This window comes from Cucumis melo, chromosome 4 (assembly GCF_025177605.1).
Source record: "Cucumis melo cultivar AY chromosome 4, USDA_Cmelo_AY_1.0, whole genome shotgun sequence".
In the NCBI taxonomy this organism is placed as follows: domain Eukaryota; kingdom Viridiplantae; phylum Streptophyta; class Magnoliopsida; order Cucurbitales; family Cucurbitaceae; genus Cucumis; species Cucumis melo.
In genome coordinates, this window is record NC_066860.1 from 4,839,899 (window position 1) to 4,862,483 (window position 22,585).

General features: G+C 30.3%; 2 protein-coding genes across 5 annotated transcripts; both read right to left on the minus strand.

Annotated features, from left to right (window-relative positions):
• Nucleotides 1–8,763: 8,763 nt before the first annotated feature.
• Nucleotides 8,764–13,455, minus strand: LOC103503921 (inositol-pentakisphosphate 2-kinase-like). Of its 4 annotated transcripts, XR_540896.3 has the most exons (10): nucleotides 13,191–13,455; nucleotides 13,046–13,102; nucleotides 12,851–12,973; nucleotides 12,266–12,475; nucleotides 11,877–12,024; nucleotides 11,119–11,156; nucleotides 10,884–10,994; nucleotides 10,029–10,628; nucleotides 9,289–9,482; nucleotides 8,764–9,197 (listed from the first exon to the last, which is right to left on the minus strand). XR_540896.3 is itself a non-coding variant. In XM_017048075.2 (9 exons), exons 3-9 carry the CDS (start codon nucleotides 12,950–12,952, stop codon nucleotides 9,357–9,359), a joined length of 1,335 nt encoding a protein of 444 aa, XP_016903564.2. In that variant the 5' UTR covers nucleotides 12,953–12,973; nucleotides 13,056–13,102; nucleotides 13,191–13,455; the 3' UTR covers nucleotides 8,764–9,356. The 4 variants fall into 4 exon arrangements, 3 of the variants coding, with proteins under 3 accessions (XP_016903564.2, XP_008466533.2, XP_050939151.1); XM_017048075.2 differs by having other exon boundaries at nucleotides 8,764–9,482; nucleotides 13,056–13,102; XM_008468311.3 differs by having other exon boundaries at nucleotides 8,764–9,482.
• Nucleotides 13,456–21,660: 8,205 nt separating this feature from the next.
• Nucleotides 21,661–22,561, minus strand: LOC127148823 (uncharacterized). Its single transcript, XM_051083188.1, has 3 exons — nucleotides 22,289–22,561; nucleotides 22,068–22,194; nucleotides 21,661–21,956 (listed from the first exon to the last, which is right to left on the minus strand). The coding sequence occupies exons 1-3, from the start codon at nucleotides 22,559–22,561 to the stop codon at nucleotides 21,661–21,663; spliced, it is 696 nt and encodes a 231-aa protein (XP_050939145.1).
• Nucleotides 22,562–22,585: the final 24 nt, after the last annotated feature.

A 22,585-nucleotide genomic window follows, 5' to 3' on the forward strand; every position in this document is an offset into this window, starting at 1 on the left:
TTTGCTAATGGAATATCTCCTTCATATAGTCAATGAATTTATCATGGAGAACCAGCAAATTTAGCCCAATTTGAAAGAGTCATGAATCCTTTAGCTTCTTTAGTTGATGATGGTAGTAGATGATAGATCAAGGGAACAACCTACTACTGAGAATAATGATAATGAGTTGTTCAACCTTTTAAATGATTTGCAAGGACCAATGAGAGAAGGGGCATATGATGAGGATGAAGAAGACTTTGGAAATGAGATGTATGAGAACAGTGAAAAAGGTATAATACAAACATTTTTTAGGAGTTGATGGATGAAGCGTGTAACCCATTATACTCGGGTTGTACCAAATTTTCTTAATTAAGCTTCTTGGTGAAATTGATGCATGTTAATGTTCTCAATAATTAGGGTAACATATCCTTTGATATGTTACTAAGTTTGTTAAAAGATGTATTTCCAATTGATACATGTATACCTAATTTTTTTTATGAAGCTAAAAGAAAACTACACGACTTAGGACTAGGATATGATTCTATTAATGCATGCAAGTATGACCGCATTTTATTTTGGAAAAATATTCTAATTATCAAAGTTGTCTAGTGTGGGGTGAGTTTCGATACAAAAGAAAGGATGGAAAGGCAAAAATATCCCAAACAAGATTTTACGTCATGTTCCATTGATATTGAGGTTGAAACGATGTTTTCGTCGAAATACATTGCTTCTGAAATGCAATGGCATAAGGACAAACGAGTTGAAACTAATGGTGTGTTGCGACATCCAGTTGATGCCGAAGTGTGGAAATGTTTTGATAGAAAGTTTCCTTAATTCGCTTCAAACCCAAAGAACGTTCAATTAGCTTTAGGTTCAGATGGATTTAATCCATTTGGGAATATGAGTAATGCATACAACAAGTGGCCTGTTATGCTTATTCCTTATAATTTGCCTCCATGAAATCGCGTGAAGGAATCCAATTTTTTCATGTCTTTACTTATACAAGGGAAGAAGTTCCCTTGAAAAGAAATTGACATGTATTTACAACCGTTGATTAAAGAGTTGAAGGAGTTGTGGAATGATGATGTATGCACTTACGATTGCATGAGCAGGGAATTCTTTCAATTACGTGCATGTTTATTGTGGACCATTAATGATTTTCCTGCTTACGGAGACTTGTGAGGATGGAGTACCAAAGGTTATCAAGCATGTCCCACTTGTAAAGAAGATAGATCTTCGTTTAAGATAAGAGGAAAAATCTTTTTCATGGGTCATCACCGTTACCTTCCATCTAACCACAGTTGGCGTAAGAGCAAGCAACATGATGGCAAATTAGAGCGTAGACCTCCACCCAATGTGATGAATGGAGATAAGATCCTAGAACAAGTCAGTTCATTAAACTTTCCAGTACTAAGTAAGCATCCATCCAAACAAGACAAGAAAAGAAAAAGAACCATTAACTGGAACAAAAAAACTATATTTTTTTAGTTGCCTTATTGGTCTAAAATAATGTTAAGATATAAGTTAGATGTCATGCATATTGAAAAAAAATTATGCAATAACTTCCTTGGAACTTTGATGAATATTGATGGAAAAATAAAAGACACAATAAATGCTCATTTGGACCTTGAAGATTTGAATATACGGAAGGACTTACACTTACGAAAGGAACTAAATTTGTAAAACCACATGTTGCATATACTTTCACTACAAGTGAGAAGATAACTTTTTGTAAGTTATAGAAATCAGTCAAATTCCCTAATGGATTCATCTCAAACATATCACGATGTGTTAGTGTGAATGATGGAAAAATATGGGGGTTGAAGACTCACGACTCGCATATTCTACTCCAACGACATATTCTTATTGGTGTTTGAGCTCATCTAAGAAAGGATGTTTATACACCTATTGTGGAGTTATGTAAGTTATATTGTATCATATGTTCGTAATTTTATACTAACCCTTGTATATAATATTTACCATCTAATACGTTTGTAATATAGGTCGCAATACAAAAGGAGATAAGAAAATCATTAGAAGATGGATCTGAGCCGGATGGAAGGCAACCCCCAATGTAGCAACATGCACATCGACCCGTGTATTTGAGAAAGATATTGTGGACAAGTATGAAAAGCTCAGCGAAGGTGATCAACTTAAAAGAGGAAAATGTCACGTTGAAGTCAACAATTTCGGGATTCCAAGATCAATTGACTAACATCACGAGACAGCTTGCTACGCAACAAAGGCAATAAAGTGGACTTTCAGACAATTAGGTACATTATAACAACTTTGAGTTATGGTTAATGGAGTTAGAAATTTAATTGTATTGTTGTATGGTTATCCTGCAGTTATAGTACCAAAGTTTAAGCATTTTAATGTAGTTAGCTAGTTTGTCTTGCTTCTTTGTAGTTTGCAAGAATGATTTATTATGTGGGTCTTAGGACACATTTGTAGTTTTTGTGGTTTGGTATATGAGTGTTCTAAAAATTTGAAGGAGGGGGGAGTTTGAATGCATCCAACTCTATGTTCAAATTATATGCTATTTTCATACTTGGTCACTTGTTGCTACGTTGTTATTTTGTCACTTTATGTTGCAACTTTGTCACATTTTTGTTTCTAAATTGTCGCTTGTATTTTTTTTCCTATTTCAGGTTTATATGTGTGATCTCGAACATCGGTTCTCGGAGATTGGGAGAAGATTTTGAATTAGGATATATTTTAGCTAGGTGAATGAAAAAATTTTTTGGTATAGAAAACTTGTGAAGAGTTAGAATGACAAACTCTGGCTTAGAGAATGATGTATGTGAGATTTGTGAAAACTTAATTAGCAATCCTAAAATATTATACTACTAATGTTATATTGTTGAATTGAACATTTATTTTATTTTTTAATATAGAATCTTAATTTTGTTATATTTGTTCATCTATTGATTTCATTGTCGATTAATTATTGTTCGTGCTTAGGTATTATTGAAAAAAACTACTTATTTAGCAATTAAAATTCAGGTATAAAAATGTAAATCACTTATGCTAATGAAAACGACGTCGGCGAACATATGTTTTAGACCACATTTTGAAGAATGGTTATGCCGAAAAAATATGTATTTTCTTCGGGACAAATTACATGCCAATGCAACATTTTTCGTCCGTAAAAATGCAGTATGTCGACGAAATTATGTTTCGTTGGTGAAACTTGTATCGCGACGAAATACAATTTCGTCGAGAGAACTTGTACGCCGACGAAATTGTATTTCGTCAGGGAAACTTATATGCCAATGCAATTGAGTTTTGTCGGAAAAACTTGTATGCCGACAAAGCTGCAATTCGTCGGCAAAAACTTGTATGTCGACTCAACAACATATGTCGGAAAAAGGTATTTATGCCAACGAAACTAAATTTTGTCGGCAAGAACTTCTCCCAACATGGATACGGCAAAGATCTTGCCGACACAAAAAAATATATCGACATAACTTATGACGACGTTTTTTGAATTTTGACCAACATTTTTTTTGTCGGTAAAAGTGAAAATTCTTGTAGTGACATATAGAAGATTTTTTATATTATGGCAACTTATGAAGCATATCAGAACAACTACTTTAAATCATGTTGCGATATTAATGATTGTACAAAACTAGCCAATAGTGTTCTTATATGAAGACAAAACATCAAACGATGAGATTAATATTCAAAAAAAATCTTCAAAAAGACAGCTTGATAGACTTATTTTCAAAGACATTACCAACACCAATATTTGAAAAGTTTAAGCACAACATTGAAATGTGACAACTCGGAGAACTCAAGTGATGTACTCATGAGAAGGAGTAAAAGTACTGCACTTTTTTTCCTTGACTATGGTTTTTCCCATTGAGTCTTCCTAGCAATATTTTTAATGAGGCAGTTATTAAAGTATATAAAATGATGTACTCTTTTTCCTTCACTAGGACTTTTTCCCGTCATATATTTTATTCCTAGTAAGGTTTTAACGAGACATTTATTTTATAGACATCTAAAAGGGAGTATTATGAATATTCTAAATTAAAGTTGAATATTATTAGATGTTCATAGTCTCCTTAGGTTACAAATTCATCTACTAACCTCCCATCAATTTCTATAACTTTCTTGTCCCCTATTTATATTTGGTTTTGTAACCATTATTCTCGCAACCCTATAAATAGAGGTTGTAGGTTGTTTCTATTCTTCTATTTATGTTGTTTCTTTGTTCTTATTTTATAACAAATATGATATTGTTGGGTTTTTATAATTCTAGATTTTGTTGAAATTGTGAGAAGATATGTCCATCTGTGATCGATAGAAGCTTAAGATTTTGAGGGGGCAAAATTGAAAAAGTAGGTAAGGAGGGAGGCTTTGCATACCTCAGATCAAACAATTCAAAAAAGCGAACATTTTTCTAACTGGGTGTTTCATTTTGATCATTTGTGTAATTTCTCTTAATATCTATTTCAATTTTGTATTGCTAGATTTTTTTACAAATATAAAATTAGTTTCTTTTTATTTAAAGAAAGATAAAAGATCTTCCTTATATTTTGGATCTTTTTTTCTTTTTATTTAAAGAAAGATAAAATATTTTCTTTCATGTTTCAAGAAAGATAAAGAATCTTTTATCTTTAAGATCTTTTCTAAATATCTTTTATCTTTTAAAAATATTTCTTCTGCGCAGATGCATCTTCAAGAAGAAAGTTTCAAATCTAACGATTATCTTTCTCCTCACTGTAGAAGGAGAAGGTATTTACCATTCTCTGTAATCTTTGAAGACGTTTCCGAGCTACAATTCGTGAAGAATCTTTGCAAAGGTAAGCTATTACCTTTTTAAAGATTGTTTGATATGTTCATAGACAACTCAAGATGTATCCATGATAAGAGATTTAAAGAAGATTTTTCTATGGGGAGCCTGACCATTTTCAATCAGATTCAATCACAAATTCAAGGAGAGCATGATAGTGTTTAAGTTTCTGTTTTAGCTTAAAAGAGTTGCTTTACTAGAAGGAATCTCTTCTTAGTATTGATGAATTGTTTACTCTATTGAATCTTAATAATATTGCTTATCTGAGCTAGAAAAACTCTCCAGATGTAGGTGGGTTCACCGAACTAGGTTAACAAAGCTTCCTGTGTTCTCTACGTTATTTATCTTTTTGCTCATTTAGCTATTCCTCTAGCTAGTTCTTTACTAAAGTAACAGCTACAAAAAAGTTATTTCACTTTTTCAATTGGTATTAGAATGGGTTGACTGTTCGTTCATTGAGTCTTCAATGGCGTCAATTAGGGAAGATGGATCAACAACTCATCCTCCAGTTTTAGATGGCATAAATAATGGCTCCAACAGCAGAGATTTATAAGAAAATATTTTGATAAACTAATGTCAAATTAGACAGGTCCTTCAAGTGTAAAGAATGTGAAGACTATGGTCACTGTCGAGTTGAATGTCCAAATTATTTAAAAAGACAGAAAAGAAGTAGTGCAACCTTATCAAATGATGAATCAGATAATAACAGTAGTGAAAATGAAAATAATCGAGCTTTTATCAGTATCCTCACTAAAAACAACTTAGAGTCAAATGTTGAAGATTCTTCTATCATCAATCAAGAAAGTACTTGTAATTCAAAAGAAAGGATTCGGGATTTAATTAAAGATAATCAACGTCTATTATCTATTATATTTTCATTAAAACATGAATCGAAGGAAACTAAGACTAAGTATTAAAATATATTTAAATCAATTAGAATGTTAAACTCTATTGATAATTTAAATTAGATTCTTAGAACAGAAAAGTCCAGACCAAACAAAGAATGTATTGGATATAAGTATTAAAATAAAAAGGGTAAGCAGAGCAATTCGACTGTGCTTATTTCTGACAAGAACAAGAAAGAAATGAGTTATCAAGAAAGACTATTGAGTTACCAAGAAAGGCTATTGAGTTCCCGAGGAAGACTGTTACTGCCGAAGGAACTCAAGCCAATAATAAACTTGTTCACAGGAAGTCAAAAATCTGGGTTTGTCAGTATTGTGGTAAACATGGTCATATCAGACCATTCTGTTATAAATTACAAAAGAATATATTCTTTCGTCAAATGGTCTCTTTCAAGCAAATATCAGCCTCCTCTCTTCAGAAACTAAATATTCCTAGTTACAAGCAAAAACAATCAAAGATGGAGTGGAAGATAAAATAGTCTTCTATTAAATGCAATGTTGCCTTAAAGGTTATCCTTCCTTCTTTCAGTTCAACACTTCAAAGCCAAGACTCTGATTCTTTTATATTCAAAGGGGAGAAACTGTGGTTGATGATGATTATTTTTGAAGGATTGGTGTATTATATTCTCGAAGAATTTATGTGAAGTTTTTTATTGCCTTATATTTGGCTATGCTATTATGGATGAACTATGATTCATTCTTTATCTTTTCTGGAAGACATGTGATTAGGTAACATAAAAAGAAATCTATTTGTTTTGACAAAAAGAGAAGTTATTTTGTCAAAAAAGAATTAAATATATTCTTTTTATTTAAAAAGAAGATAAAAAGATTGTTTAGTTAATTAAAGGAAAGATAAAAGATTTTTTAGTTAATTAAAGGAAAGATAAAAGATCTTTTAGTTAATTAAAGGAAAGATAAAAGATCTTTATTCAAAGAAAATAAAAGATTTTTCTCATGTTTAAGAATCTTTTATGGAAAAAGAAGGGGTTCTTCGGCTTTCTTCAAAGAAAAGATTTTCTTAGCTCTTTAAAAACAGAAGTCCTCCAAACGTAAAATTCATTCTTCATAGCTGCTGTTCAAAACTGTTACCTTCTTTATTTTATGAAGAATTCTTGATATCTTCATTGATGGTTCTATTGTATCCGAGATAAGAGATTTAAAGAACTTTTCTATCGGAGAGTCTAGTTATCTTCATTATATTCAAATACAATTTAGGGAGAGCCTGATTATCTTTAGTTTCTATTTATAATTAAAAAGAGTATTAGATCTAGGAAAAGTGTCTTCTAAATTGTTAAAGTATTATATTCGTTTGAATCTTAATAAAATTTGCTTATCTGAACTACAAGAGCTCTCCAGATGAAGGTGGATTCACCGAAGTAGGTTAACAAAGTTTTTTGTGTTATCTTACACTATTTATCTTTTTGCTCATTTAGTTATTCCTCTAGCTGTTCTCATTTACTTATTCCTCTGCTTGTTAACTAAAGCAACAACTATAGGAAAATTATTTCATTTTTTTCTTTTTTCTTGGAAGAAAGAAAAAAAGAATTATTAAAGCATGTTAAACCTATTTATCATAAATAATTCAACAAATATAAAAATCCAAGATATTAAGCTGCTTGCCAATATTTGTTTGTTGGTGCGATAGATTAGATATACGACATTTATATTCACAAGTTTGGATTAAATTAGCTATATGATATTTACATTCAAAAGAAAAGGGAGGGGAAGAAAGATGAAGAAGAATGAACAAAGAATAAAGAGACAGAAGAAGAAAGCAAGTGTCATGTGGAAAAAAAACCAATATAAAATTTATAAATATCGTCACATCATTAAAGAAATTCGACTCACACTGCCACGTCATTTTTTCATTTCATGTTCCGAAAAGGGTTAATGAACTTTATCTATTTGAGGTTTGGAATAGGGTTAATGAACTTTATCTGTTTTCCTAATTTTCAAGTCAATTTGTAAATAATTAGATGTATCTTTTAACAAATTCAAATTGCAAACTGTATTTTCTTTTCAACCGTTTGATAACATTTTTGTGTTTTTAGAAAGTTAACTTTCCATGTTTTGCATCTTTATAAAGTAAAAGGAATGATTTGCTTCGATTTCTTTATCTGATTTGAAAGAGCTCCAGTAGAAAAATGAAAAAGAGTAATTGTAAAAACATAAATTTCATTGAATCTAGGGTGGATCGTGTAGACAATGAGTACATGGCCATTTGTCCAATCCCCCAGGTCTTATTTGAAGGCTTCCGCGGAATAGCACATTCCGGACCACAAAGTCGCAACCTTTTTTCCGGTTCATCAACCAAATATAGTTTCACTTAACAAACATTAATTTCTCAAAATCTAGGTTTTGGAGCTCTAACATAAGAGGACTTTCATAGGTCGTTTGAATTATCGGTTCACAAGCAATAACAAAACCATTGTTGCCTTTACTATTTAGCGAGTAATGGGCATATGGGTGAACCATTCATTAAAATCACAAAATAATAATAATAATAATAATAATAATAAAAAAAAAAAAAAAAAAAAAACACCCATGCAAAAAAAGGCAGTTGATGGGGGAAAAAATAATACTGTGGGTTTAACTAATATAATAATAATAATTACTCAGAAAGATAATACCTTGTGCAAAGCGAACTCAGAAAAAAAAATTGAAGGAAGAAAGAAACAATATAAGATGAAAACTGTCGTTGTTAATAAGAAAAAGGTGTATAAAAAAAATTTGGTAAAAGACTGCGTACGAAGTCGTAGTGTGGGACTTAGAAAAAACGTTCAAGGCAAAAGCATCAATAAATTGCTTTCTGGGAGTAACCTTTTTCTGTTAATTCAAATTTTATATTTTAGTCGCGGTTAAAAATATTCCCTAGCACACGAGTAAATAATATAAACTATAAAATTTCAACCAAACGGTTCAAGACGAAATCAACAGCATTCTCAAAAATTCATCTAAAACAGTAAAACAGACAATTCAAATCAATCTATGAAGGAAGACTATGGCATCTCTGTGGTTCTACTTGAAGTGGTCTCCAAATCACTATGCACACAATCCCATGATAAAAATAAAAGAATATACCCTAACATTTTCCTTTTTTTTTTTTTTTATTTCTAGGCAAAAGAGTCAATAGTCGATTTTAACGTACATTAATTAAAATTTGAGATTCAAATTATTCTAAAGAAAATAAAAACAAAAAAAGAACTTCGATCAGATGATAATGTATGATACATACCCCAAATATTGTCCTCGGTGAACTCCATCCATGCTTTTGTAGTCGTGAATATTGGGATACGTACATACAATTCTGCAATGGAATTGGTAAAACAGCAGACAAAATCTGCGAAGAAAGCATCCAGCTCTGCATAAGAGCATCAGATAAGTATTATGAGCAGTGCAGGAAGATACAACTACTTGAGGAGCTTCTGGACGAAAACTCAGCGAGCAGATGCTTGAATCGAAGATCAGTGAAGAAAATGGCACCAAATGCTTTTTTCCTTTTTCTTATTTGACTAATAACAGCAAAAATAGTTAGAGCAAAAACAATGAATCTCTAGTACAATGTGCATGTACAATAAAATAAATGTCCACTTCATGTTTTACCAGAAAAGAAGTATTCCCACAAACTTTGGAGACATCAAAGTGCTATAAATTCACAATCCTTCGGACCTTTAATAATGGTCTGCCTCTAACTCTGTCACAAACATCTGATTGTAGTTGCGAACTATTTTTTTGTCTTGTTCATAGTATTGTTCCATCTTCTTAAAAGGTTTCAGATCCAGGTCTATGAAATTCACCTAAAAATTTTGGACCAAATAGAGAGTTAATAAAAACACATGGAAATCACTATATTCATGTATTGTTTATGAAAGGTGTGAAACTAGATAAGTTCGTGGATTGAAGAAGCACAATTAAGAAAAGGCCAAGTTAGGAAAATGAGCATTAGTCTTTCAAGACCAATAATAAAAAGGAGACTCATAAATAAACATTAGCAGTAGGCGTATGACACTTGTGATCGAACCTATAACCATTCATCACAGATCAGACGTTCATGTTTGCAAAATCTAGTAGACAATGCATCGACAAAAAGTGCCACAGAAGTTGATACATACTGCATTCCAATTATGTGGAAATAATGCAAAATTTTCAAGAATTTCAATGTTTTCTAAATGCTAACAAAAAATGCCTAACAAAACATTTATACATGGAAAAAATGAGTCTAACTTAATTGGCATATTCGATTCCCCTACCCCACGCATTAATGAAATAAATTATAAGTTTGCAGTTAACTTGAAATTTGTAGTAATAAAGACAATGAAAAGGAATTCACAGTCCGCATATACCTTGTAGTCAAAAGTTTGCTTGGTTGATTCTACAAATATGCTGTTATATGTAGAGCCAGGACAATCAACGTGCCAGGGTCTAAATGTGATCATCAAACTACAGTCTTTGGCAGTTGCAGCTGTGAGATAGTTCCTTACAATCTCCAAGCTTTGATCAAGATGGGCAGAATGTAATGTGGCACATCTTTTCAACAATTCATCATCATCCATTTGTCTACAAACCAGACAGGGCTCAGAAATAATGTCATAGTACGCATGAATAGCCCCTTCAATGTCAAAACTGTCGAGCTTTTGAACATCAAGAAGACGATTCAAACATCCAGATTTATGTACAGCCTCAGCAACAAGTTGTAGAAAACTCATTGTTCGAAATCCATTCCCTCTCTGGATAACAGATTGAAGAGCATCTTCAAATGCTTCCTCAATCTCTAAATTAGTGTCAACAGCATAGCCACCCTCTGTCCCAAGAATTAGGGAACCATTCAAGAAGACACGGAAATTATTCTGAGGAGTAGAGAAAAGATCTTTGATTGCTTTATATATACGGTCCTGGGATCCAGAGAACAAATCTAGAGGATCGTAATCACTTAACTCTGATATCTGTTGCATAGGTTGGATGCAATGTTAAATTTAAGATGTTTCACAGTTTCAGAAGAGTACTCAATTAATTACATAGAAGCAAAGTAATTAAAAGCCTCATAGAGGCTCTTTCAATTGAGGTAGGCAGAAGATCAGACAGTGAAGTGCAGAATTGGGATCTGACACACATTTTAAGTAATACAGGAAAATAATTGACGGCAACCACAAGAACGATTCAGTTAAATCCCATTGAGACAAAAAGAGGAGCAAAATTACCTCGCCTTTCTGCAGCTTCCATGCTTGGAGCATCCTAAAACGAGTCACACTTTTCTTAATGGCATTTCTTTTGCTTATGAATCTTGAAGTTGGAAGACATCCCCACTTTGGCTGATTTGGGGGGAAAAAATGAAAACATGTATTATATAGAAATTTCACTTTCCGGTGGATAAAAAGACCAAGAGGTGGAGGGAAAACATGGGACAAAAGAAAAATGAAAATCATTAGGGTGCACCTTTATCTCGACAGATATGCAAAATTCACCTTCACCACCTAAAAACAAAAAAAAAAAAAAAAAAAAAAAAAAAAAAAAAAACATGCGCTGGTAAATATTTATAGAATGAAGCCTTTTACATCTTAAGTAGAGACTTCCAGATGAGAGCTTGTCAATTAACAACGTTGAAAAAGTTATAACACGAAAAATAATTTTGAGAACAAAGATTCTTATGATAAATTAAAGAAGAAAAAGAAGTTTCTTGCATATAAGATGATAATTGGCTCTTGGGAGTTGATCCAGGTTGCCGTCTCAATTGTAAATCACACTCAAAAGTAATAGAAAAATCTCCTACCTCCTCTTGGATTCTCTTTCCTATTTTCCAACTTTTTATTCATGTACTCTTTGTTTCTTACTCCAACTTATCTCCAAATAAATAACAGTGTATGAGCTTTATCAGTTACAAAAACCCAGTTAGACATCAGAACAAGCTTCCTGATAGTAGAACTATATATTCACTCAAGAATCCCATTTGCTTGAGGTAATGCAACGAGTTAATCAATGGCAAGAAGCACATAACAAAACACAAACAGTCAATGGATATTCTGCATCTGAATTTTTAGTTGATTCAGCTGTATAATAGAGAATTACTTGATAACGTTCTTACCATGTTACAAAGAAGTTAGAAGTCTGTATGCATAATATTCTAATCTTTAGAGATGTTTAATATCAGTAGAAGGATAATAAGCATAGCTGAAGAGAGCTTGAGGAAACTCTACCTTGAGGAAAAATAGAATGGTCAGATTGAAGGAGGACAGAATCACAATGTATATTGACTCGCCCTGCACTAACCCTCCAAGCAGGACGCTGACTAAGAATGTTCTTCTCAATAGTCTCAAGGAATTCTCTCGTTACGAGAATATGGACCTACCAATGTTGGTGAGAATACAAAGTCAGAATTGATTTTGTTTACTAAGAAAGACTTCAATTGTTCTACAATGAAAATTGAATCGTCAAAAGGCTATCACTTTTGTAGGTTCACATGAATTATCATTAACTCAACAAGTGGATAACAGTGTTTGAGATATAACTTCTGTAGGTTCACATGAAGCACCATTAATTTATAGCAATTAAACAAGATTAGCATGAAATGAATGTAGTAACATACCCCAGCATCAACATGTTTGGAATCCAATAACGGGATCATTACATGCTGCACATACATTTGACACACAACATCACGATCTGTGCACGAAACAAGATCCCCCAAATCTCTCCACAGAAGACGCTCATGCGCAGACAAAGCAACTACGCTCCGAACGCTCGTGCAATGTGATCCATTTCTTGCAGCCTTTTGTATCCGTATAACTTTCCCAAACTAAGAATAGAATTAGCACAGAGATAAGCTGCAAGCAGTAGATTGAAGCAATTGCAGTTTCAAACAACAAGAAAATTTCATCGATAGTTCATTGTCTCACACGAATATAAAAATTAAAAAAAAAAAGTTCATGAATTTTTTTGAAATTTTCAGACGAGAGAACATTTTAACAGAGTACTAAACGATCTTACAGAAGAAAAAAAAGAAAGAACTAGAAATAGAACAGTGCTAAACATGCTTCAAAAGAAAAGGCGATGAAAACTGCGCAGGAGATTCTTCCACTAAACTTTAGCAAGAGAGAGAGAGAAAATGAAAAATCCGAATCAATCAAGGATCATCTCCTTGGAACATGATATTGATGCAAAGTAGACATACAAAAAGAGGAGAAGATCCAGTATAAGCAAGAACGAGGTTGACAGCTCCTTCGCCTCTATAAGTCCAATCAGCAGCATCCTTCTGGTCTAGTACGATTTCCATCCAGCAGATGCTCTTGGAAGTCTAAATTCAAACAATCACAGAGTAAAAATAAAAACAGAAGAAGAGAGAGAGAATTTCGAAAGCTCCATGCACCTGATCGGACCTCTGGCGAGAATGCTAAGTATAATCAAGGTCGAGTTCAATAAAACCCTAACAAGTGAGAAGAGTCAACGCCGATCAGCCACTTAAGCTTGTAAAAAAAATGAAGAGAGAGCACAAGCTCAGGCAAAGATCTTACCGGAAGAGAGAGAGAGAGAGAGAGAGGTGTAAGGAGTAGATGAAATGGGGTTTGCAGAGGAGTAGGGAGTTGGAAGTGAAAGAGAAAACATTAAAAGTGGAGAGTGAAGGAAGCAGCCATAGTTTGGCAGTGGGAGAAAGGTGGAAGACTGGTTCATCATAGGAAAGAAACGTGTAAGGCGTTATGAACAGCTGAGTAATCGTAGCCGCTTCCATTTTTCCTTCTCCGCTGCCCCCAACTATTCTTTATTTTGTTTTTAGAAACTCTAACTTCTCGGTTTTCAGTAATTAATATATATTTATGGAAAAAGAAACTTGGGTACACCTCTACTCTACCCAACTTTTGTGCACCTCTTTAAACTCCAATATTCCTTCCAAAAAAATAAATAAATTTGAATGGTTTGAATAACCCAACCATCCAAATAACTCATACTAACCAATATATATTATAATGGCTAAGCTAGGTTAATTTAAAATTTAAGTCAACAAATTTTGGATCTCAAGTTGAGGTTGAAAAATTTACGACCCAACCCAACTATATTGATATGTGTGTTTTGTTTTATTATTAATTGAGTAAAAATAAATTTAGGTCATAGCCTCAATTAACACTACTTCATATCGTGCCTTACATCTCTCCGCGTTACCCTCTCCCTCTTGTCTCGACTTCTCATCTCACGTCGTTGTTGGTGTTACCCTCTCCTTCTCGTCTCGACTTCTCATCTAACGCCTCTACTTTTCTGTGTCCGTCGTCATCAGCTTTTTATTTCACCTTCCCCGATCGTCTCTCCTTCACAATCTTAGTGATTATTTACTTTACGTTTTTTTCTTCATTTAAATTTTATTAGATGCAAACAACAAAAACTCAATCTAACCAACCCGAAAATATGGGCTGAGTTGGAAAATGGTTTATACCCCTACTTTACATCCTTACTCATCTCATCTAATCTCCATCCTCTTATCACACAAAAATAAAACTATCATCATATATGTAAAGAAAAAAATAATCTTTTATGTGGGAGAGATATAAAATGTATGATATTGTGTGTTTTATGATATTGTTCTAATAATAATAATGTATGTGTTTTGTTAAATAATTTTTTTATAAAAGATTATTTATATTTAATGAAAAAAGAAAATGGTAAAAATTGAGCGCTTAAATTTTTATCTTATAAAACTAACTATAATTCTAAATCGTTCAAACTATTTTTCTAACAAGATCGACCATTGATATTTTGTTAGAAATTTAAAATTTTCCAAACTTACGTCTTTATCAATTTGTTTTGGACCAATGCATCTCGTAGATATATTACACCAAGATTCTAATAATTTTTTAAAATAATTTATCTTGTAAAAAGGGTGAGTCCCTTGGTTTTCACTATATGAGATTGTCAAGATCTCAAATTGTCCCTCACGATGGTGTTGAAATTTTATTAAGTCCCTTGGTTTTTATGATGCAGAATTCTCAAGATTTCAACTCATTCCTCAAGATGGTGTCAGAATTTTATTGGACCGAATACTCATTTGGGCTTTATGAGTTTCGATACCATATATCAATAACATGGGATTTTATCTCAAAACCAATTAACAACCAGAGAAGTAGTCAATTTATCTTATAAATAATATAAATTCGTGTTTCCAATATGAACTCTTAACTTCCTATTTGAAAAATCAGTAAGATTCTGATCTTAATTTAGGTAAGATTTTGATATAATATTTGGTAAACATACCTGAATTTGAGAATATATAAGCAGCGAGAATATTTGAAAAAAAATACCAAATGTGAATTATCAACCTTGTTCGACATGAACCGACAAAAGTTGTTTGATTAAATTTTAAAAATAGTGCCAGATTTGTAAAACGAAAAACTCAACTACGTGATTTCAGACAATCTTTCGAAGGGGATGAGGATAGTCTCAATTTTTTTCTCCTTTGAGACAACTATCAATTTTCTTTTAGATATTTTTTCTTACTACTTGTGCTTTTTTTGGTTTGGTATCTATACTTTTATAATGCTCATTTTACTTTATATATTCTTTTAATTTTGGTTCTTATATTTAAACTTTAATTTATTTTGGTTTTGTATATGTTAGAAAGTTGATATTTTGATTTTCTATCTTTATTTTTAGGAGATTAAAATTGTCAGTTTTAAAAGTGAAATGAGAAAAAAAAAAAAAAAAAAAAAGGAAATAGAAGTATAAAAACCAACATAAAATTTTAAATCTAGACAAACAAAATGAATCCTACTATTTAGTCCTACCTATTTACCTTTTTGTTCAAAAGTTATAACCTTTTGCAAAATTTTCAACTTTGATTAAAATTCTTCATTTATGTTTAATATATTGAAAATTTATTTCACAATCATTTGGTATTTTAGCTTATAAATTTTTAAATAAAAAATTATTATAAATGATAAAATTGGTAAAAATATAGCAAAATTTAGATTTTATCAATATAAACACTAATAGCTATCGATAGACTTTTATCGCTGTCTATCAATAGCTATAAATATCTATCATTAATATAATCTAAAATTTTATAATATTTTGTTTCATTTTATCATATTCAGAAAGTTACCTTTTAAGTTATTTTCATTCTTCCAATTCTATTCTAAGTTAAATTTAATTAATGGAAAAAAGCTTTAAAAGACTATCTATTATTATTATTGTCAATTTTTAAATCATGTTTTGATTTTTTTAAATGTGTACAATCTAAATAAAAAATTTCTAATTTCGGATTTGGAATAGGCACATGAAATGTTGGCTTTGAAGTTCTTTATTTCTTTAGAATTAGTTGAGGAGGTTTCACGTCCAAAAATAACGAATACTTATATTTAAAGTATAGTGTATCATACGTTTCTAAATCTCGTATTTGAATGGTTGATTTTTAATGTATGGATTTTTTTCTGGCAATTGTGTTGGTAAAATGTATAACTTTTGATGTATAATGGATCTTTTTTTATAATAATTTTGAAGGAATCATTTTATCTATTAATTTAAAAACCAAGCTTACTTTAGTTATGTCTTTTGTGCCCTAATTTGGTTCTTTTTACTCTATTAATTTTCATGATTATGAGCATTTGGTTATTGAAAATTTAATCAATAAACAATTTTTTTTTCCAAGTTCTGTTGTTATCTACTTTTTTTTTTAATCAACACTTTTTAAAGTTGAGTATGAATTTGAAAATTAATTTAAAAATAAAAAAGTTTTTTATTTTTAAAATTTAACTAAGAATTCAACTTTAATTTTTAAAAAGATTCATATCATTGTAAGAAAATGAAAAAACGTGACTTATTTTTAAAAAGTCAAAAACAAATAAAGAAGTCTAATTTAGTAACAATAAGATTTTTTTTTTCGTTTTTTTTCTAAGTCTATTTTCTATCCATTTCTTACAATGTTTCCATCTATAAAATAGTTGAATTCTACATTAAATCCCAAAAATAAAAACAAGTTTCCATTATTGTCAAAAGCTTGAATTGGTTTTGAAAACATAGGTAGAAAGTAAAGTAAAATAAAAAGTTTAGAATGTAGAATTGATGTTTGTAAGCGTAATTTTTAAAAAGTAAAAAGCGAAAAATTTAAAGCCTCTTTTATAACTATTTCAATTTTTTGTTTTTGTTTATTAAGTTCAGTTTTAAAATTTTTATTTATTAAAAATAAAAAACATATATGTTTAGTAGCTAATTTTGTTATCCGTTTCTAGAAAAATAAAATATATCTTTTTATAAGTTTTTTTTTTTTCATTTTCAATTTCCTTCCTAATTTTAAAAGGTGCCAAAAATAAATTAATTACTAAACACACATGTTTTAAAGAAAAATAATTTTAGAAAACAAATGAATGATGAGACATCCAACCTCAAAACAAACCATGAGAAAGGTAGTTATGGAGGGACCTCAAGAGAAGTTCAAAATGAATTGCTTTTCATTTTCGTATATTCTAAGCTATCAAAATTGGTTCAGTTGACTTTTGACTAATTTATTTCTCTCCTTTCTTTCTCTTTATTTATTACAATTTGGGAATATAACAATAACAGTATATCCCATGATGTGACAAAAACGAGAATAATTTATTCTTACAATAATTTCTTTTTCCAAAAGTTTTATTAGAATCGATATGTCAACTTTTTTTCCTCAAAAAGAGAAAAGAAAATAATCAAATACACCAAATTCTATTTCCAACTTTTCTTCTTTAAAAAATGGAAGCCAAAAAAAAAAAAAAAAACTTTGTTGTTAGGTTACTTGCATAATACAAAAAATTAAATAATAATATATGTAGCATAAGGATAAAATAATTACATACATACAAAAATAGTAAAAGACTAAAATATCCACGTCCAATCATCATTTTGGATGTTTTATTTTACCAAATTTCTCAATTAAAAACTATCTATGATAGCATCTATCACTAATAATTGCTATTAGTGATATATGCTATCACTGATAGCTTTTAATTTGAGAAATGATTATTTTACATACTTCTCAATTTGTTCACATTGAAAGCTATTACTAATAGCTACAATTAGTGAATATCACTAATAGTTATTATCAGTTGTTATTACTAATACCTACTATAAGTGATAATTTGTCATCATTACGAATATTTTTTCCCATTTTTCTTAAATTGAAAGCTATCATTGGTAGCAATTGATAGTTGTTATAGGTTACTATCGCTAATAGATGTTATTACTAATAGCTTTTAATTTGATAAATATGTTATCAAGTGATATAATTGATAACGACTATTAGCAACAACTTTTATCAATAATAGTCACTAAAAGGTAGAGTAACTTTCAATTTGAGAAATATGGTATCAGTTACTATAGTTAGCTGTTATCGCTAATAACCGCTATCTGTGATAGCTTTCAATTTAAGAAATGTGATATCAATTGCTATCACTAGTATCACTAGTATTTTCTATCACCAATGTTACTATCAATTGATATTCCTAATAACTATTATATGTTGTTTTTCTATATTGCTATTGACGTAAAATGATATCACTAACATTATCTATCAATGATTGCATTATAAGGATATCACTAATAGCAACTATAAGCGATATCATTAGAAGGTTAGTTTTTATACGTGATATCTCATTTATAAAAATATTAGTTTTGAATTGATAAGATTTAGTTAGGATAGGCTATCAATTGATATTTTTTATAGCTACTATTAATGATATTCTTCTATTGCTATCACTTATAATATCTATTAGTGATAATATGATCTATAGGTAATATCTCTAATAGGTTGCTATATATCAATGATATCAATATAATGCTACTCTAAAGTGATATTGGGGTTGTTTGTTTTTAGCATAAATGGTCAGAGAAAAGAGATTAAATTAGCATACTATCGGTAATAGCTTTTAATCACTAATAACCTACTATCCATATGATAGCTTTTATTGTTGATAGTATAAATGTTGTTGAAATAAATTATTGATTTTAGGTTATGTTATCAACGTTTATATCATTTATAAATTCAGAATTCAAGTTATCAGTGATAAATTCATGAAAAATATATTACACATATTAGACATGATGTCATTGATAAAGTTATCACATATAGAATGATACCAGTGATGAAGTGATCACTAATAGCTTAAAAGGAAGGAAACCGAAGAGCAAAATTGACATCTTAAAAATTTACCATATGATTGATAAAAAGTTGTTCCCTTTTACTATAGATTATATTTATTTTCTAATTCGTGGTATATGACGTAAGTTTTCTTATTATTATTTGGTTCTCTTAGTAAGTTTGTTTGAAAATTTGAGATTCTATTTTTAAAATAAAAAAAGAGAATATAGAATAAAATAGAAATGCTAAAAAGGCAAAAATGATGGTTATTATTTTGTTTTACTTACATTAGCATAACAACTTGTAACCATCAATTTAGCATTTCTATTGTATTCTATATTCTATTTTGATTTTCAAAAGTAGAATCCCTGATTTTCAAACAAACTCATTCTTAGATGTAAATAGAATCAAAATATAAAGTATTAAAACTAAAAGTCTACCTAGTTCCCTTTTTTTTGCAGAGAAAAAGAAAGATAGAGAAAGAAAGAAAAGACAAACCGTTCATTAGATGCCTATCTATCATTTAAAAAGAATTTATTGTTAGATATTTGGTGGGATTATACCCGAATGAAAAAAAATCATTTTTCTTCCTATAAAAACAGATCTCTAACTTTGAAGTTGATTAATAAAGTTGTTTTTTTTTACTAATTACTCACCTCAATAAAATACAAACTAAAATTAATGTGGCATAATCATAACTCAATTACAACAGCCTCGACATTTTTTAATTTCTATTGAAGCACTTCCAAGTTTTCTTTTGGTTATTCAACGTAATACTACAATTATTTTTATAAAAAAAACGTACTATTTGTGGTTCTTTCTTTAAATTTAAAGTCCCAATTAAATTTCGAGTACAAGTTTTTAAAAGTTATAATTTTAATTATAAACATCCGACTTGATGATTCAAATATTATTGGATAATTATAATGGATAGCAATTATAAGAATAATAATTAAGTGCATAGCAATTGGTTAGAAAAATTGTAAATATAACAAAGTTTAATGACGATAGACTTTTATCACTGATAGGCTCTTATTGTCTATTAATGATGGACTAATTAATATTTGCAATATGATCTATCAATGATAAACTCTATCAGTAATAGACTAGGATAGATTTTACTATATTTACAATTTTTTAAAAATCTTGCTATACATACTAATATTTTAAATTTAATGACTATATTTGCAACTGTCTCAATATTATCACATAATAGAAGACAATTTGATGCCAAACCTCACTTGAAGCGAGCAAGAAAGAAGATACTGTTAATTTAATAGTTAATTTTGTTGGACCGGTATGGCAACCCTAGAAGGATAATAGAGTTTAATTAAACTTTTTAACAAATAAGCCTAAATTAAACTAAACAGATAATTTTTAAATTAAATAAAAAATTTTTAGCTAAATTATGTTAAATAACAAGATTGATGAAAAGTATGTAATAGAATATGCAATCAAACACAACCAACAAGAATATGTAACTCAAATTAAATGCAAAATAGTTAGAAAAGAGTTAAAGAAAAAGACACCATAATTTTATAGTGGTTCGGCCAAAGTCGACCTATATCCATTTTTCCAAGCACCTCTTGGGATTTTGATTGAAAACCTTCTTTTAACTCTTTCCACGGATTAGAGTGAAACCGCTTCTTGCTCCTTTTTCGGGTTCAAGAGCAAACTCAATCCTTTCTATAGTTATGATATCTAACCATTACAATATATTGAAGTTCTAAAAACACACAAAAGAAAACTCTCTAAAAAAAGTGAGTATACAATTATTAAGCTCACAATAAATGATCCTCATATACAACAAGAATTCTCTCAAGGACAAAATGAAGGAATGAAAATTGTAAGCTTTAGGCTTTTGCAAATTTTGAGGATTGTAAAGTTAAAATCAAGTTCTTAAAAAATTTGGGGGAAAATAAAGTATTTAAAAAGAGAGAAAAGATATTGAAATCCAGAATCATTTTGGGTCATTGGATGTAAGTAAAAAGAAAATTGAATGGTTGAAATTCAAACTAAATTAGCCGTTAGACAAAGAAAAATAATAATATAATAATATGTACTTTTTAAAGTAATTTGTTTAAGGCCCAATAAAACAAGTTCACCATCTTTTAAAAAACTAGCCGTTAAACACAAAGATAACCAATAATATTAAATTCATTTTCTTTTTAAAAGCCAATAAAAAAACAAGAGCACAAACAAAAGCATGTTAATGCTCTATTGCTCCAAGTGGCTTTATCTAATTGGTTTAAATTGATTACTAGGCTGCCATGTCACCATCTCGGGTAATTTTCCATTAAGCTTCTTTCAACAATATTTTTTTTTGTTTGAACTCCAATTTGGGTGATTCAAGAGGTGTCAGAATCATTGTTCCGAGCTCTACGTTATAGAATATTCCAAACAATAAAATTGTCAATAAAAAATTCAGATTTGTTATCATCAAACTATTAATTAATTTGAGATTAAGGGCAAACAAACCAACAGATGAAATACATTGCTTAATGTAGCTAGGTGGCTAGTAATATAGTCAGTGGCGGATCCAAAAAATTTATTGACGGGGGGCTTTATAGTTTAGTCAAAATAATTTATAAGTGAGTGGTTCTAAAAATTAATAAATTTATTGACTTTCGTACATCACAATTGTCCCCTACGAGATTTCATATTTTGAAGTCGATACATACTAGCTTCATTATCTATCTTATCAAATAAATCTCTCTCAATATATGCTACAAGACAATCATTCATCCATTGATCTTCCATTCGATTACGCAACTGAGTCTTTATAATGCTCATGGCAGAAAATGTCCTCTCCACGGTAGCCGTTGTAACTGGTAAGATCAATGCTAAGGTAAGCAACCGATAGACTAATGGGTAAATTTTATCTTTAGCTGTTATCACCATTTTTTGAGAAAGTTATCACCATTTTTTTGAGAAAGATCACCAATACTTGTTAACCCAACAAACATATTATCTGAACACACATCAATGATGTAATTTTGAAGTTGATCTTCAAGAATAAGAAGCTCCGTAGTTGAAAGATCTCTAGGATAAAATTGTGCAAGGCAAATAAGCTTTTGTCTGTCAAAAGCAGTAAATGAGTTGCTTGGATTGAGACATGCCACACAAAGAAGCAACTCAGTGCTTTTCTCAGTAAAACGATTATTTAACTCTTGAAGTTGCATGTCAATAACTGCATAAAAAATCTCAACACGATAATGATATATATTTGTGATTTCTTGAGAATTTCGTCTTTGCCTCCCTCAAACTAAAAATGCATCATCTATTTTAAGCATTAGAATACCATGCTTATTACAAAAATTTGAAACTTCATCCAACAATGATTGCCATCCTGACTCTCTCATTGACTGTAATTTTACTTTACAAATCTTGACCAAATTCATTGCATTTACAAAATCCTGATCTTTTCTCTGTAGTACTTAAATCATTTGTGATTCCCAAGATAGTTTTCATAAGATGCACATGAAAAACGAAGTCAAATGATTGGATTAAATTCATTAGAACCTTTGCTTCATATTTTTGTTCAGAATTTGATCCATCGTCTATGATTATCTCAAGTACCTCACAAATTGATGAGAACATTGAAATACATCTCACCAAAGTGATGTAGTGTGATCCCCACCGTGTATCTCCTGGTCGTTTAATCATTGTTTCCTGATTTAATCCTCTTCCACTTGACAACTCACCATTATTCAGAGCTTCAAAAGTGTTGGCACTATGTTTCTCTCTTAACATGTCTCGACGTTTTACTGATGCACCAATAGTAACATTCACCATATTTCAACTAAAAGAAAAAGACCA